Source organism: Gavialis gangeticus, unplaced genomic scaffold (assembly GCF_001723915.1).
Source record: "Gavialis gangeticus isolate Ggan-Ray unplaced genomic scaffold, GavGan_comp1, whole genome shotgun sequence".
Taxonomy (NCBI): domain Eukaryota; kingdom Metazoa; phylum Chordata; order Crocodylia; family Gavialidae; genus Gavialis; species Gavialis gangeticus.
This window is the reverse complement of record NW_017729032.1, coordinates 150720769-150735346: the sequence shown is the minus strand read 5'-3', so window position 1 is coordinate 150735346 and position 14578 is coordinate 150720769. Positions and strand designations below refer to the sequence as shown.

The window sequence follows — 14578 nt, the reverse complement described above, 5'->3', positions numbered from 1 at the left end:
GGGGGGGGGGGTGTGTGTGTGTCAGGTGAGGGGGTGCACAGGGCCAACACAGAGTGGGAGGGGAGGTGCACAGCCAGAGGCTTCCAATTCAATTCAGAGCTTTTAATTGGTCTCCCAATTTGATTTGGATTCAGAGATTTGGGCGCCGAATTGAGCCGAATCTCCTCCAAATCAAATTGGCTACCGAAGCTTCATACAGCCCTAATGGCTAACTCCCAAGGCAGCAAGCATGTGCACAGCCAGTGAACATTTGACACCTGCTGAAAGGAGCACAGTGAACCAGTACCTGTGCTATATCGGCAAGATTCATTGTAAACTGGGCACAGCCAGCAATATAGTGATTGCCCTGTCCTCTGGGATATCCCTGATAGCCTTTGTTCCTTAAATTATGTTGTCAAGTTTCAAAATTTTACTTTTTTCAAGTGAGTCATTCCTGAGTGGAAGAACTTGTCTGCCAAGAGCTGTGGCCAGCATTTTCCAAAATGGCCACCCGTTTGGGTTTCACTCACATTTTGGTAGCACACTTAAGACTATTTGGGCCTTAATATTAAAAGCACCAAGCTCTCACAACTCCAAATTGGAACTGCTAAACAAGAAACATGGTCCCTCAGAAAACCTAGCCCAAGTTAGCTATCTGAAAAATAAGATGTGAAAGAGCCATTCTACCTTGTAGAAGTAGCTAGTGCCTAATGGCACAACAGCCTTATCTCCCAGTGGCAAGTGGAGGGCATTGGCTCAGAACTAACCTCATTTGAGCCTTCAGGTCTGTCATGTTGGATGGCAGTTCTGTCCTGACCTAGATATTTGTTGAGTGTTGATTTCTTTCACTTCAAGTATCTTTTCATAGTGGAATATCAATTTCAAATGGCAAATGGTTGGTGTTTCACTTGAGCTGTGAGGCTGGAATCTGCCAGTTCAGATCTTTGCTGATTGCAACAGGTTGCCATCTTTCACTGTGATGTGTAATCTTTGTATCTTTACTCATATCTGATGACAACAAAATATATTAGTAAAATCACAAGTGTGATTGTCTTGCTAAGCATTCTGATCACAGTGGATACCAGATTGATCTGTTTCCATAGTGTTACAAATGACATTTTCTTAGGGTGCAAATACTGGTCAGACTTTGAAGGAAACATAGTGCTGTTAATTTTGGGAAGTGGTTTCTTCCGGGGAGGGAGCTGTGGCAAAGACCAAGGAAATTTGGTTTCTTCCTTAATCATGTTAACAGTCAGAGTTGTTCCCTGGGAACCTGGCTGTGTTTGGTCTGAGAGTTCTGATAGTGTATGCCTGAAGAACGGTGCGAGTGCCTGAAAGCTTGCAAATAAATACTTTTTTTTGGAAATACCTATTTGGTATAATAAAAAATATCACCTCTGCCAAAAGTTATGATTCCTTCTCACTGCTCATGTGACATTTGTGCTCCTCTCTGTTCAAGGGTGTATATGTTTAGTTTGAAATAATGAAATTATTCTAAGAATATATCCATAGTTCATTTTATTGATTTCTCCTCCAGCCATAAACTGTCTTGCAAGGCTCTGATGTTGCTACAGCCCAACAGAAGGGGAACAGTACTGCTTCGCAATAACTATGTGTGTTCAGCCCTTTTGATTTTGTAAAGAACATTTTAATTTCCTTTCCTTATACACATATACACACTACCTAACTTTGTTAGAAATGTTTAACATCTTCTCTAGATTTGGTTGAATCAGTGTAATCATGGAGGTGTAGTTGAAGTGGCAATTAGACATTATGCCACCCAACAGATCCCAAATTGTATATCCTTGAATGAGAAACTTGGTCTTCACTGAAAGTTGGCCATAAGTTGCTTCACACTAATTGGAAAGCCAAGTCCTTAATGTAATAGAGGAGGTAATGCTACTACTAGTTATTGTGGGCATATGCTTCCCTGTGACACAATTCCTGGGCAGTGTACTGAACACAACCTTCAGAGGCTACTTTGCCCCATCAGACAATGTTCGATCCTTGGCAACGGACAGATGAGTGTTGGAAAGCATTACCCATAGCCATGAGATCCACTTCCATTCTTTCCCCTCAGCCATCCCCCTTCATAGACCTTTTCACAGTAGCCTGTTACCAACAGAAGAGGCCACATTGCTGTGTCAAGGAATCTTAGAGGAGGTTCTTCAGAAATTCAGGGGAGGAAGCTTTCATTTCTGCTTAATTGTAAGGGTCTTCATTCCACCCTAGGCATGAGGTAACTCAACAAATGTATGCACTGCCTAGTGATTTTAGCAGAAGTATAAATATCAGATCCTATTCTACTGAATTGGCACCTAAATGGACCTAGGTGCAATCTAGTTCCATCCTTCTCAGACCTCTAAAAACTCATCTCCTTTTGTAACATGCTAGCATTTTATCCGTAAGACTAAGCCACAAAAATGAACTTAGGAGAAAGAGGATCTACCCACCGAACTCTTAGGTTAACAGCTTTCCAGGAATTCAAGCAGGATGGAATAAGATCAAACTTAGGAGCCATACATGTGGAATAGTAGCTGGTCCTACTAACTTCAAGCCAGTAAACTCCTAGGGTGTTTATAGACATGCTTCGGGGGAGGTGTTTTAATTAATACAGATACAAGAGCTGCGCTAATTAAAGTGCAGGGAATGTCACATGTATTAGCGTCCCCACGCTGAAAAATGGTGGGAGGGTGATTTGAACTAAAGCTCATCAAACGAGCTTTAGTTTAAAGCGCCCCACCACCATTTTTCAGCACAGGACACTGATACACATGATGCTGGAGTCTGCTGAAATGCATTAATTACCCCTCCTCCGCAGCTCTTTCCAAGTCCTCTGCCCCTATTCGGGGAGCAGGGGCCAGGAGCTTCCTGCTGCCAGTGGCCCTGGCCAGTAGACAGCCATGTTCCAGCTATGTTCCAGCCCTGGCCAGTAGACAGCTGTCTCCTGGCCTGGGGCTCCCTGCCAGCTCCTGGGTTAGCACCCAAGGGGAGCCTAAAGTTCCCCCTGGTGGTAACAGGGGCCCATTGCAGGGCCCCAGGAAGTGGCAGCAGTTTGCTGCCATTAGCAGCAGAACTTCTCCTGCTTCCCTGCATGTGTAGATGCCTTCCCAGGAGCATTTACTCACAAGTAGTTTACTTCCAAGTAAACTGATCCCAGATCAAATGCATGCGTAGACGCACCCACTGTGTAAAAGTGAAAGTAACGTCTGCATGCAACACACAATGAGCAGGTTCAGCTCCCTCGCTGCTGCTACTCAGTTGTTTACTGTAAGGAAAGATCGTTTTTTCTTCATTCAGCCCTTTCAGAAACAACCTGTGCATCTTATTCTGGGGCATATTTTATGTGAGAGAGTACTTGAGAGTCAGTATTTGCCCAACTGTATTAGAGGATGAATAACTTTAAGAAGTATTTGTTGATTCATTTTTATTAAACTATAATGAAATGTGTCAAATAAATTTTAAAATAATAGGCAATCAACTTTATCCTGATGATAAATGTGAATGATGATAGTACTGGCCAACCTCATGGGGTATTGTGAGGCTAGATTTGTTGATAGATTTAAAGCTGTCTAAGCATTAAATGTTATAGTTGTGTATCTTCCAGTTTTCAGAATTTGGCAATATAAAATTCAATATACATCTTATATGTTTCCTATTTAGCTCTTCTGCCACTGAATTAAAATCACATTAAGCTTCTCACCTGTAGTGAGTTTATCCTCAGACCAATGAACTATAGTTTATAATCCCCTACTACAATTCTATTGTTAGAAAACATTTACATAATAATTCTCACATATATTCCATATTTTCTTACATTACTAATTTCTGAGCCAGTAGAGTTCTACTATCTATTGGTTAATAACAGGAGAGAATGTATTTGTATTTTATCTATAATTCTTCCTGTTTACCTGCTTTTTAGTCAAATGGTCTTTAGGCATTAACATTTCCTGGAAAAATTACGTGTTAAATTCATACCTGATTGACAGAGTGTATATATCATTGACGATGCATAGGGGGTGTACATGGGTGCATGTGTACCCCCTGAGCGTGGCGGTGCACCCCCTATGAAAAGGCACTGCCAACACTGCCGCTCACCACCCCCCACCCCACTGCCGACACCGCCGGCAGCATCTACAGGTGGTCAGCAATCGCTGCTGGCCGACACTGCCACTTCTGGTGGCATCTGTGGGTGGCCGCCAACCCCTGGTCAGTGCTTGCCACACACACCACCCCCCCACCCCCACCGCCGACAGCACCAGTGACATCAGTTTTAAACATAGGGTCACTGGGCGTGTTTACATGTTGCCCTATGGCAATGTTGTTACTGCGCCATGTGGCAACATTGTTACAGTACCCTTTGGGAAGTACTAAAGCATGATGCAGTAACCACCTGTACTGCACTGTACACATGGCGTATGGTTATTTTTAGCAGCTACTTCACCATAAAGGTGGGCTATAATGGGGGAGTGCGCTACTATGCCAAAGTAGCTGCTGGTCACATGTAGACACCAGTGGATGCTATGGCGATGTAGCATCATGTGGAGATGTGCCCACTGATTTTGTAAATCTTTTTGTGATGGGATTGTTTGGGTGCAAAAATCTTTTGTGGTCTAATGCAAGTATGGGTAGATGCAGGTAACAATAAATATTAGGTTTTGTCCTTCAGATGGATCAGTGTTAAGCCACAAATACCCCTTACGCACAAAAGCATAGAGCAAAAGAAGTGCAGATAATGGGCAGAGAATGAAATGGACCAGGACATCAGTCCTCAACTGTGCTGAGCTCACACTTGCCTAAATGATTTATCGTTGTACTTATTTATCTTTTTTCTCTTTATGGTTAGTGCTTGGATGCACCTACTGTATGCTCAAAAGTGTTCAGTCTCATGGAACTAATTCTCTGAGTGATGAATGTAGGCCTGGGTAAAGGTCAATGTCTAACCAGTCTGTTCTAGAAAAGCTAACACTGGCTGCATCTACATGTGCCACGATGGTGCAGTAATAGCCGGTGCTGCACTATGTACACCATGCACAGTTAATTTTAGGCACTACATCACTTGTAACAATGTGCTATAATGGGGGAGGAAATTGCTATGGCAAGATAGTTGTAGTGTCATGGTTCTTGCCTGTGGATGCTACATCACCGTAGCGCATTGCTACCATGACCTAGTGTCACATGTAGACAAGCCCACTGAAGAATTCAGTACATGTTTACAGGTTTGCCCAGGGATTTCATGTTTTCCTCTGTGGCAAGTCACATTAGGTTAGCATAGGACTGGCAGCTGAAAAACTAAAAACCTGTTGAACTCTAAAAATGAAGCTAAAGTCAGCTGTTAAGAAGGCTGTTCAGTCTCAGGCTTAATCAGCCAACCCCAGAACTCTTGGCTGAGACTACCAAGCAGGGTGTCAGATGCAGACGGTTACTAAGCCAGTTTTTTGCAATGTGTAAATCTGTTCTCTAGGAACAAGACTGAGACAATATGACTGATGAACATATTTAAGTGCTTTGTTGAATTGGTCCCATAAGTCATCCCCATTGCAGCTTTTTCTTTTGAACTCCTGTGAAGCCCATGGAGGAATTTAAACCTTCCTATAACAGGAGGACTCACTCAGGAAGGCAGAAGTGGAAACTGCCTGCTTTTTTTAAGGAACTAGTTGTTTTTACAACATAGTAGCTTTGAGGGTGCACAGAGGTACAATTTTGACCTCTCTGGAGGTCCTGGGGTTCTAGCTTAGCAGTGATCATGACAAATGGGTATTACTATAAGCTCTTTGATGTAGAGGGACTATGCTGTGTTTGCACCATATCTAGGACAGTGCTGGGTTTAGTCCCTGATTAGAACCCCTAAATGCTTCTACAATACAAAGAAATCACAAAAGGTATCTCTACACTGCAGATTACAAGGAAATGTGGAGATACCTGAGCTTGCTGTAACTTTTCTAATTCAGATACTGAGCATAGCTTGGCCACAGAAACCTGGTTCTCATTGTGGGCTGTTACCTCCAAAGGAACTGGGTAAATTAAGCCTTATTAAGTTCCTTACTGCTCTAGCTAGAATGCTTCAATGCCCAAGTTAGTTCATTTATAGCTATTTTGTGTGTCCCTATGCTACACTGTGGTCTGCACTGAGGACATCAAATACTTATTAAAATAAAGGACTGAACTTTAAAGCACTGCTGACACATTTATTTGGCCTGGGTACTGTCACTCTTGTTATTAAAGTAAAGCAGACGTGACTCTGAGATTAACCTGAAGGTGGAACTAATGAAATGACAACTGTTAATAACTCTGTATTCCTTCAACAGAAAAAACTGCTTAGAAAGTCTAATGGATGAAGATGAGAAAGACAGGGCAAAGAGGTGAGCACATTTTTCTCTTAAAACTCTTTGTTCATTTTTTGATGAATGCATGATGATACATTGCTGCAGATGCTTTTTTTCCTGATACTAATTAATGCAAAGAGAGAAAAATAAAGCCTAGAACAACTTGAAAAGTGGTTTGAATCACAAACCACTATTATCAGCTACCCTAGAAAGATAAAAGAAGTTCGGTAGTGCTTCCTGCTAAAAATGTCAGCCAGCCAAATACAGTGAGTGGTTCTTTTTCACATTACTGCACAGTATCAGAACGAGAGAACCAACAGCACACTTGTATTCCTGGCACAATACTTCTTCCTTGTCAAGCACATCTAGAAAATATACAGGTTACTCTCTGCATTTTTCAAAAACACATTTTGTAAAAGAAACATGGACTGTTTGTGGAAAACATTGATTTTTTCTTTTTATAGTACCCATTTTATACAAAGATGGCTCTAGTGGTAACAAATACTGTACTGAGTACCTTCAAAAGTTACTGTGGCAACAAAGAAACAACACTGCAAACAATATTTTAGATCTAAACTGGCACCAAAATCACTTTATATGTGGTAGGTATCATCTACAGTGATAAAATCACATTTGATTCATACATAAGACACCGGTGCTAGCACTCTGAAGAAGGTGTTTCTTAAAGTAGAAAAAGATTGGTTGCAATGAAATTCTATAATAAGAGACAACCCATACTGGCATCTGGAATGTCACAAAACCTGCTTGCTAGCAGTTTTCCTGGGAGCATTATCAATCCTGCAACCACCAGTTTAATTGGTTTAGAGGAAGCCTTAGATTGCATGGTTGTTTTTTTTATCTTGGTTCTTTCTAATGAGAGTATTTCCAGTCCAGGCACAACTAGTTTATCCAGTTTCATCTCTTTTGATTCTTTCCCTGCTTCTTATCTCCCTGCAGCCTTTTTTCACTTATATAGGTCAGAACACACTGCAACCAAACTCAACTGTTCTCTGCTTCTTTTTCTAATTCATGCATGTTCAAGCCACAGAAGCCCAGTGTTTAATACCAGGAGCACAGAGCTGGTCTAGCTGCTACCACTTTGGACTTCAGGGAAGGTCTTGTGAGGCCAAGGATCCATTAGACCCTGGAGTCACTCTACCATTACTCTTAACAAGGATCTTAATGCACTTGAGACTTCCTAAACATAGTACTATTAGTGCACAGTAAAAAGAAGCTGTATGTAGAGATGTGCCAAACCATCTGTAAATAATATACAGATCTGCGAACAGAGGAGGAGAATAAAGGATGCCTCATGCCACATTACATCATGAAAAGACGTTTTTGGAGATGGCGTATCACAGCTGGAAGTGTTTTACCAAGTGTCAAGTATTACAGTGTTTCTGAAATGCAAGATTGTTTTTGCAAGCAGTGAGATACTGAAGTGAAGGAGAGGACAGAGGGAGAAATTCAAGATTTCTATGAATTCTGACCCATAGGTTCAAATTATTTTAATTTTGATACAAGCTAACCATTCAGAAATAGTATAGCATGTATCTTAATATCAGTATGTGTCATCCCCATTTGCTGTAATTTTAATGATGCATATAATTTTTTTGTGATACATTGGGTGGATAAATTGATGATTTTCAAAAAATGAAAAAAATTGGATTTTTTAATTTAAATTCAGTGTTTATGAAAATTAAAGGCATTTTATTTTTTAAAATAAAAATATTTAATATTCCATTTGAAATTAGGGCAGCATGTATTAAGCAGTGAATTTACTCCAATCTATTAAAATAATTCAGAATTGGATGCAAAGTGATAAAACAGCTTTCAACACGTGTAGGCTCTTCTATAGTCTAGAAAGACTATTTTCTTCATTTCAGTTTAGTTCAGTTAAATAAATAGTTAATTCAAAGCTGAGAAATTGACTGGGAGTCAAAAGACCAGAAAGGCTTGTTTTCTACTTTTTGGAGAAACAGTAGATATGAAAAGGGTAGCGATGTACTACTTCTAAAATCTTCTAGGTCATGATGACCGAAGTCAATCAGTTTGCATTACTGACTACAGATATTATTTCCTTTGCTTAATAAATCAGTTTGTTATACATGCAAAATCTGCTTGGATCATTTTTTCTGATGTATCCAGAACACGTAACTTAGTTTTAAGACACGTGCTGGTTTTGTACATTTTTTATTTAATTCAAATTTCCCTCCAAAAGCATCCTGACACAAATTGCTCTTAAAATTAATCATTTAGTAAGTAAAAAAATCATTCTCCATTTTCTCACATAAAACACACACAAGTTTAGATTCTGAAGAAATGTATGTTCATCTTTATAATGTCCTAAACCTGCACATAATGCAATCCCCTGATTAGCAAAAAGTTCTGTCAAATTTAGTGTAAAGATTATATTAAACTGGAAATACACTGGAAGAATTAGAAGGAGTCTTCAGGCTAAAAATGGAGTGAGGATTGAATGATACAAAAATAACATATTCTTTACTTCCCCTCCTGCCACATTTAGTTGTTCAAAAATGTAGGGATGATGCTCTTCAAATCTTCTTCTTAACAGTCTCTTATGCTGGAGTAGGAGTAGGCTGAAATCAATCACACAGAATACACCCAATTTCTTGGATTGATAGCTGTAAAATAATCAAATATTTTCTTGTTTCCAGTGTATCTCAAAGTGTTTTCAGAGTTGAGAGCAAGACAAACAAAAATTACCCTTCTGTCGGTAGAAACATATAGTATCTCTCCTGAAAAAGTTTATTACCATATTGGTCCTTGGACAAAAGTAAATATTCTATCCTGATTCCCACTAGTGTGTGTCTAGAATAACTCACGAGTTATGATGAATTTAGAAATGTAGAGTTGAATTGGCCTTTTGATTGTTAAATCACATCTGACTTCATACTGATTTTCATACATTTTAACAAAGCAAATTGTAGCTTACAATAATATCCTTGGTTGCTCTGGAACCTTTCAACTAAAGGAGCGTTTTTGGGGGCATATTCTTCAGTTTATCTGGTGCATGGCTAAAGAAATCCAAGTAATGGCGGCCTTAAATGACATCGTCCTGGGAGACAGTGAAGAGCATAATGCCTAGTTTATGACTGAGTATAAAATAAGTAACAATTAAATTGAATTAGAGCCACCATAAAGATTATTAATAGTAGTAATGACACTATTATGATAGCCCCTAGAAGCACCTACTAAATTTGGTTTCCTATATTCTAGGTAAAAACTCATGGGAAGAGATAGTCTCCAAAGAGTTTGCACTCTGTAATAGATACGACAGGCAAAGGAAGTAGTATTGCTCCCATTTCACAGATAAGGAATTGAGGCACAAAGAAATTAAGTGATTTGTTTAATGGCTGATAAACAGTGTGTGATAAAACTTGGAATGATGCCTGGAAATTGTGAATCAGTCCTGAGCTTAAACCAGAGGACCATCTTTCCTTTTTCAGCTGCAATTTGACAGGATGGTTATATCCTGCAATAGTTTCCGTATTATTTTTTCATCTAACTAAAAATAATTCAAAATCTCCAAGCTTCTAGATCAGCCCAGAACTTGTTCCTGTATGAATGCTGTGTGGTTCGTAGAACATTTTGTCATGTTATCTACACTTATATCTTGCCTTATTGCAAGTACCTCTTTTGGTAGATGCATACATTTTGAAAATATTTGTGCATGCACACAAGCAAGCTGCACTCCAAAGACAGTCTTTATAATTTGTCATAAAAGAGAATAATTTTTTCCACCTGTAGTTCTGTTTCTGGAGTGACAAGGGGAAGAAGGACAGTTGAACCAGGCTGTGGTCACTGAGTTAGCACAACCATGGAACAGTCAGGTCAAACAGCAGAGATGGGAATCAAATCTGTCTCCAATTCATCTCTTATCTAGCACATGGCCTTTAAAGATGCCTCAGTAAAGAGGGAACAGAATGAGAATGGGGAGTAAGAAAGGTTACTTCTTCTGGGTGTGATTTTGCCTAACAACAGATATTTTTCTTAATAACGTATTGCAAAAGGAGTATGCACCTATTATTTTTTCTTGCTCCTTTCCTTACATGTTTCCATATTTACAGGGCTTCACGTAACAAGTCTGAAAAGAAGAGGCGTGACCAATTCAATGTTCTTATCAAAGAGCTCAGTTCCATGCTTCCAGGGAACACCCGCAAAATGGACAAAACTACAGTGCTTGAAAAAGTCATTGGCTTTCTGCAGAAACACAATGGTAACATCTGCCATGCCTGTCCATTTCTAGTCAGACTGCATAATATCCGTGTTACTCTGCTGGTGGTCAAGAGTGGATGAAATGGTCAAAACTATCACAGTAGGAGTTTTCTTTTCCATGGTGTAGTGTATTACAAGAAAACTTAAGAGCACTGTTTAGGATAGGATAGATCTCCTTAGGATAGGGTGCAGAGAATGCGTGGACATAGGGCATCTAGGAAAGATGGGTGGCAGATCTCTAAAATGGAACTTGTGAGCTTAGGAGGAAAACAAGGATGCAATTGCTCTGGGCAAAAACATGATTGGGGAAAGGAGGAAACTCTTCTCTCATTGAAAGAGCAAAATATTTTTCCCAGCTATTCTAAAGATAGGTGTGGGAACCCAGGTATTTCTCCAGTCTTGGACTACTGTAGGGAGACTGTGATCCCTGCAGACTGTGGAAAACTGTAATGAAGAGCCACTGTTGTAACATAAGGTTCAGAAAATGCATCCATAAACATTAGCATGTACAAATTCCTTAGATTTCCACACAGTTTGCACAAGAAAACATTAATTTTGCCCTTGCATAAATTTCTGGTACATTGTATGAGTTAGGTTTGGAAGGGCATGGTTTTATTTTTTAATACATCCAAAGGAAACCTCTTTATTTTAAAAGAAAAAAAAAAAGAAGTGGCAGCTCCACCACTGTCTCAGTCTTCTTTAATCCCTACTAATCCAATCTTTGTGGCCTCTTTGAGCAAAACCTTCAAATGTGTGGAGGTGTTTGCAATTTCTGTGAGGTGAGCAAATGCCTTGTGGTGCAGAAAACTGAGAGGAGCATTGCAAAGTGGCCTTGCAGAGTTTTCACTGAATTGCTCTCTCTTAGTTCCACCCCAGGGAATAGGCACATCTTTCTGCCCCCTAGTATTCACATGTCCCATGAGAGATGTGTGCATCTTGAGGAGCTCCTTGGAGGATTCGCAAAGGCTTCAGATTCTTGGCAGGGTAATTTTGTGCAAATGGGAGATCAGCTTGCTGAGGGCCCCTTTTGGGCTTCAGCCCAAAATCTGAATACTACTGAAGTCACCCATGGCTGATTTTCATTTACAACAAGGCCTTTTTACACTGCTCCAGTGGGAAACAGGCCCAAGATATCCAGAAGTTAACAGTGCCCATGGCCCTGTGAAATCCTGTCGACTAAAGGAGGATTTCATGTGTGTGAAGGGGTTTGACCTCACAGAGCAGCTTGCCTAGCGAGTTAATGTACCGTGCCACTTGCTTGCCTTTATTCCTTTGACAACCTTTCCACCCGCTCACAGTTGAGAGATATGGGTGTAATGAAAGAGAACATAAAATCTCTTATACCATGACTCCCAGCATAATGAAGTCACAAATGTCAAACTTTCTGAGGAAATAATTACAGTTATTCTGTTGTTAGACTGATGTTTCTTTTTTAATAAAAGTCTGCCACAGACAAGATGATTTCTTGCAGGAGGGCATGACTGGGACATCTGAAAGTTTTATTGTACCTGTTATTCTTTGATAATTGTATATACCTATTAAAATGTGACAGTAATAATGTATCCTTTTTTAGCTGCCCAAGGCAAAGCAAAGGAGAGCGCTAATACGCTTGCTTAAAAAGCCAACCACATGGGGTTTGAATAAGTGTAGACAGAGTAGTTGGTTGCCCCAATAATTTATTTAAAAAATACACTTTATTAATATAGAGATCAAAAAAGTAAGAGTGAACAGACACAATCATTACAATTCTGTGGAGAGGCTGGACAAAATTGTTATTATTTTGAGCAGTTGTTAAAAAAAGGGTCAGGCAAAAATCCTTTTTTAAAATTGAAATCAATATTAGTCATGCATCACAATGCAGAAACTCCCGATACAGGTTAAAAACATTACTTTATCTCCAATGTGGGTGATCATAGTTTTATTTTGTTTATTAAGTAGTGTTTCTCTTACAGTCAGAATGCGAAAGCAAGAGTTAAATTCTAATAGAAAAGCTGATCAGTTTTCAGACTTCCCATTCAATAAATAATCCCTTTCTTTCTAATCCAAAAAGATTGTTAATCTTCAGAATTCTCCTAGAAAATATTTTAAGCATGCAAGCTTTTCCGTGTTATTTATCTACCTTGCAATATTCCCTAATTAAGAGATCATTGGAGCTGATTCTTTTTTTCCCCCCATACATAAGCTAAAATACATATGTAGTAATGTTCTGGTCACAGAGGGCCATTGCACTATGGTATCATGACAACTACAGCATGCTGAATGTTAGTTAAGTATACTGTTATTGAGAAGCAGACTGCTGGAGCTCCAAAATATATTACTAACTCATACTTGAGTAGATGCTTTGATTTAGTTCCAGGAGCCATTACACACAGACATGGTTATAGGTTTACTACCTTTTGTATTTTTCATCCATTTTTTATTTATATGGTCAGTCCGTCTCCTCCCTTAGAATAGAGAGAACTTGGTGTTAATTACTTTATATAGGTTGATAGATTAGATTAATTATCAGGTAGCAGTGATATACTGCATTCAGTCTTAACAGAACCACTGGTGCTGTTACCTTTATTAAAGCTTCACTTTTATTAAAATGGTGCTAATACTGAGATGATAAGCAAACATTTTTTTTAATTGTGAAATTAATGAAAAAAATTATATGACAAAGGCATGAATGAATGAATTACCTACCTGGGTTGATAATGTAACAATATTTGTTGGAGATGTTATTTGGAATACATTATTCAACAAATATTATTCAACCAACTCTAATTTGGGTTCAGCCCTAAGTATGGAGCCATGATTCATAATTACGATGCACTTGCACTCCTCCAAGTGGAAGCTTAAAAGGTAGAAGAGCACTTCTTAGACAGTCTTACATGTGCCAGAACAGAACACCAGCAGAAATCTGCAGGCAGGTTTGCAATTCAGTTTTTTTTATTTTAAAGGGGAGGAAGTTGCATATGAACAGATGCTTTATGAAGGAAATCATTTTCTACCCCATTCTGTGCTCTGCACTGCCCTGAGGAGCTGGGTGCAGGGAGTATCAAGAGAGAAGGCTGTTCTATTGCAAGTGATGGTTGTACCTCTAATGCTTCACAGGTACGCTGAGAAAAGGGGAAAGGTCTGTGCTTTTTGAGACACAGCCCCTTTTCTGCCTTCTTCAAAGTTTGATCATTGCCCACTACTCAACACCATAAGCCAGAATCTAGCTCCTTATAATTCCCATACCAAGTTTGGAACTTACTCAGATGTAATTGCATATTTAATATGTTCTGGGCAGATCTACACATGATATTAATGTGGCTGAATAAATTCTGATGCAGTTCGTGCCAGAGTTTATTGCTCAGGTGCCTGGGACTGTAGCATGTTGATCCAGGCTGGAGTAGCCCCAGTTGGCAGGGGGTCCTGAGGGTCAGCTTGCCAGCCCAGAGCTGCTCGGACCCAGCTCAACATGCTGCAGAAGGGCTGGCTGGTGTATGAGGTTGCTTTAGTGCAGGGCTAGGCGACAGCGAAGCACCCTCATGTACCAGCCAGCCCCATCAGTATCTACATGTGCATTGTAGTGAAGTAAACAACTCTGCCGTTGGCTAGGGAGGGGTGTGAAGCAGGAAGTATATGATTCAGATTCAGTTTCAGCCCAATTCAGGGGATAGTGATTCAATTTGCTGATTTGGATCGGTGTCCTGATTCGATTTGGCTGAATCTGAACCTGAAGATTCGATTCTGGTTTGGAGAATCAGTGATTCGGCCATAGACACAGCTTTATATGTTTTTTCTACATACCTCAAGGTGCCAGGCATGGCTCATAGTTTCATAGTTTCATAGTTTCTAGGGTCAGAAGGGACCTGAGCAGATCATCTAGTCTGACCCCCTGCCATGGCAGGAAGAGCACTGGGGTCAAATGACCCCAGTAAGGTGGTCATCCAACCTCCTCTTAAAAACCCCCAGGGTGGGAGCCTGCACCACCTCACTTGGAAGCTGGTTCCAGACTCTAGCCGCCCTGACCGTGAAGTAGCGCCTCCTGATGTCCAACTTAA

At 39.9% G+C, this 14578-nt stretch overlaps 1 protein-coding gene across 2 annotated transcripts in view; it reads left to right on the top strand.

The window, feature by feature from the left end:
- The first annotated feature begins 6290 nt into the window (after positions 1-6290).
- Positions 6291-14578, top strand: part of NPAS2 (neuronal PAS domain protein 2) — a 92931-nt gene continuing 84643 nt past the window's right edge. For both annotated transcript variants that reach the window (XM_019525428.1, XM_019525427.1), the window contains exons 1-2: positions 6291-6341; positions 10397-10545. In XM_019525428.1, the coding sequence (XP_019380973.1) occupies positions 6310-6341; positions 10397-10545 (181 nt within the window). In that variant the 5' untranslated portion in view covers positions 6291-6309. The remainder of the gene's footprint in view (positions 6342-10396; positions 10546-14578) is intronic.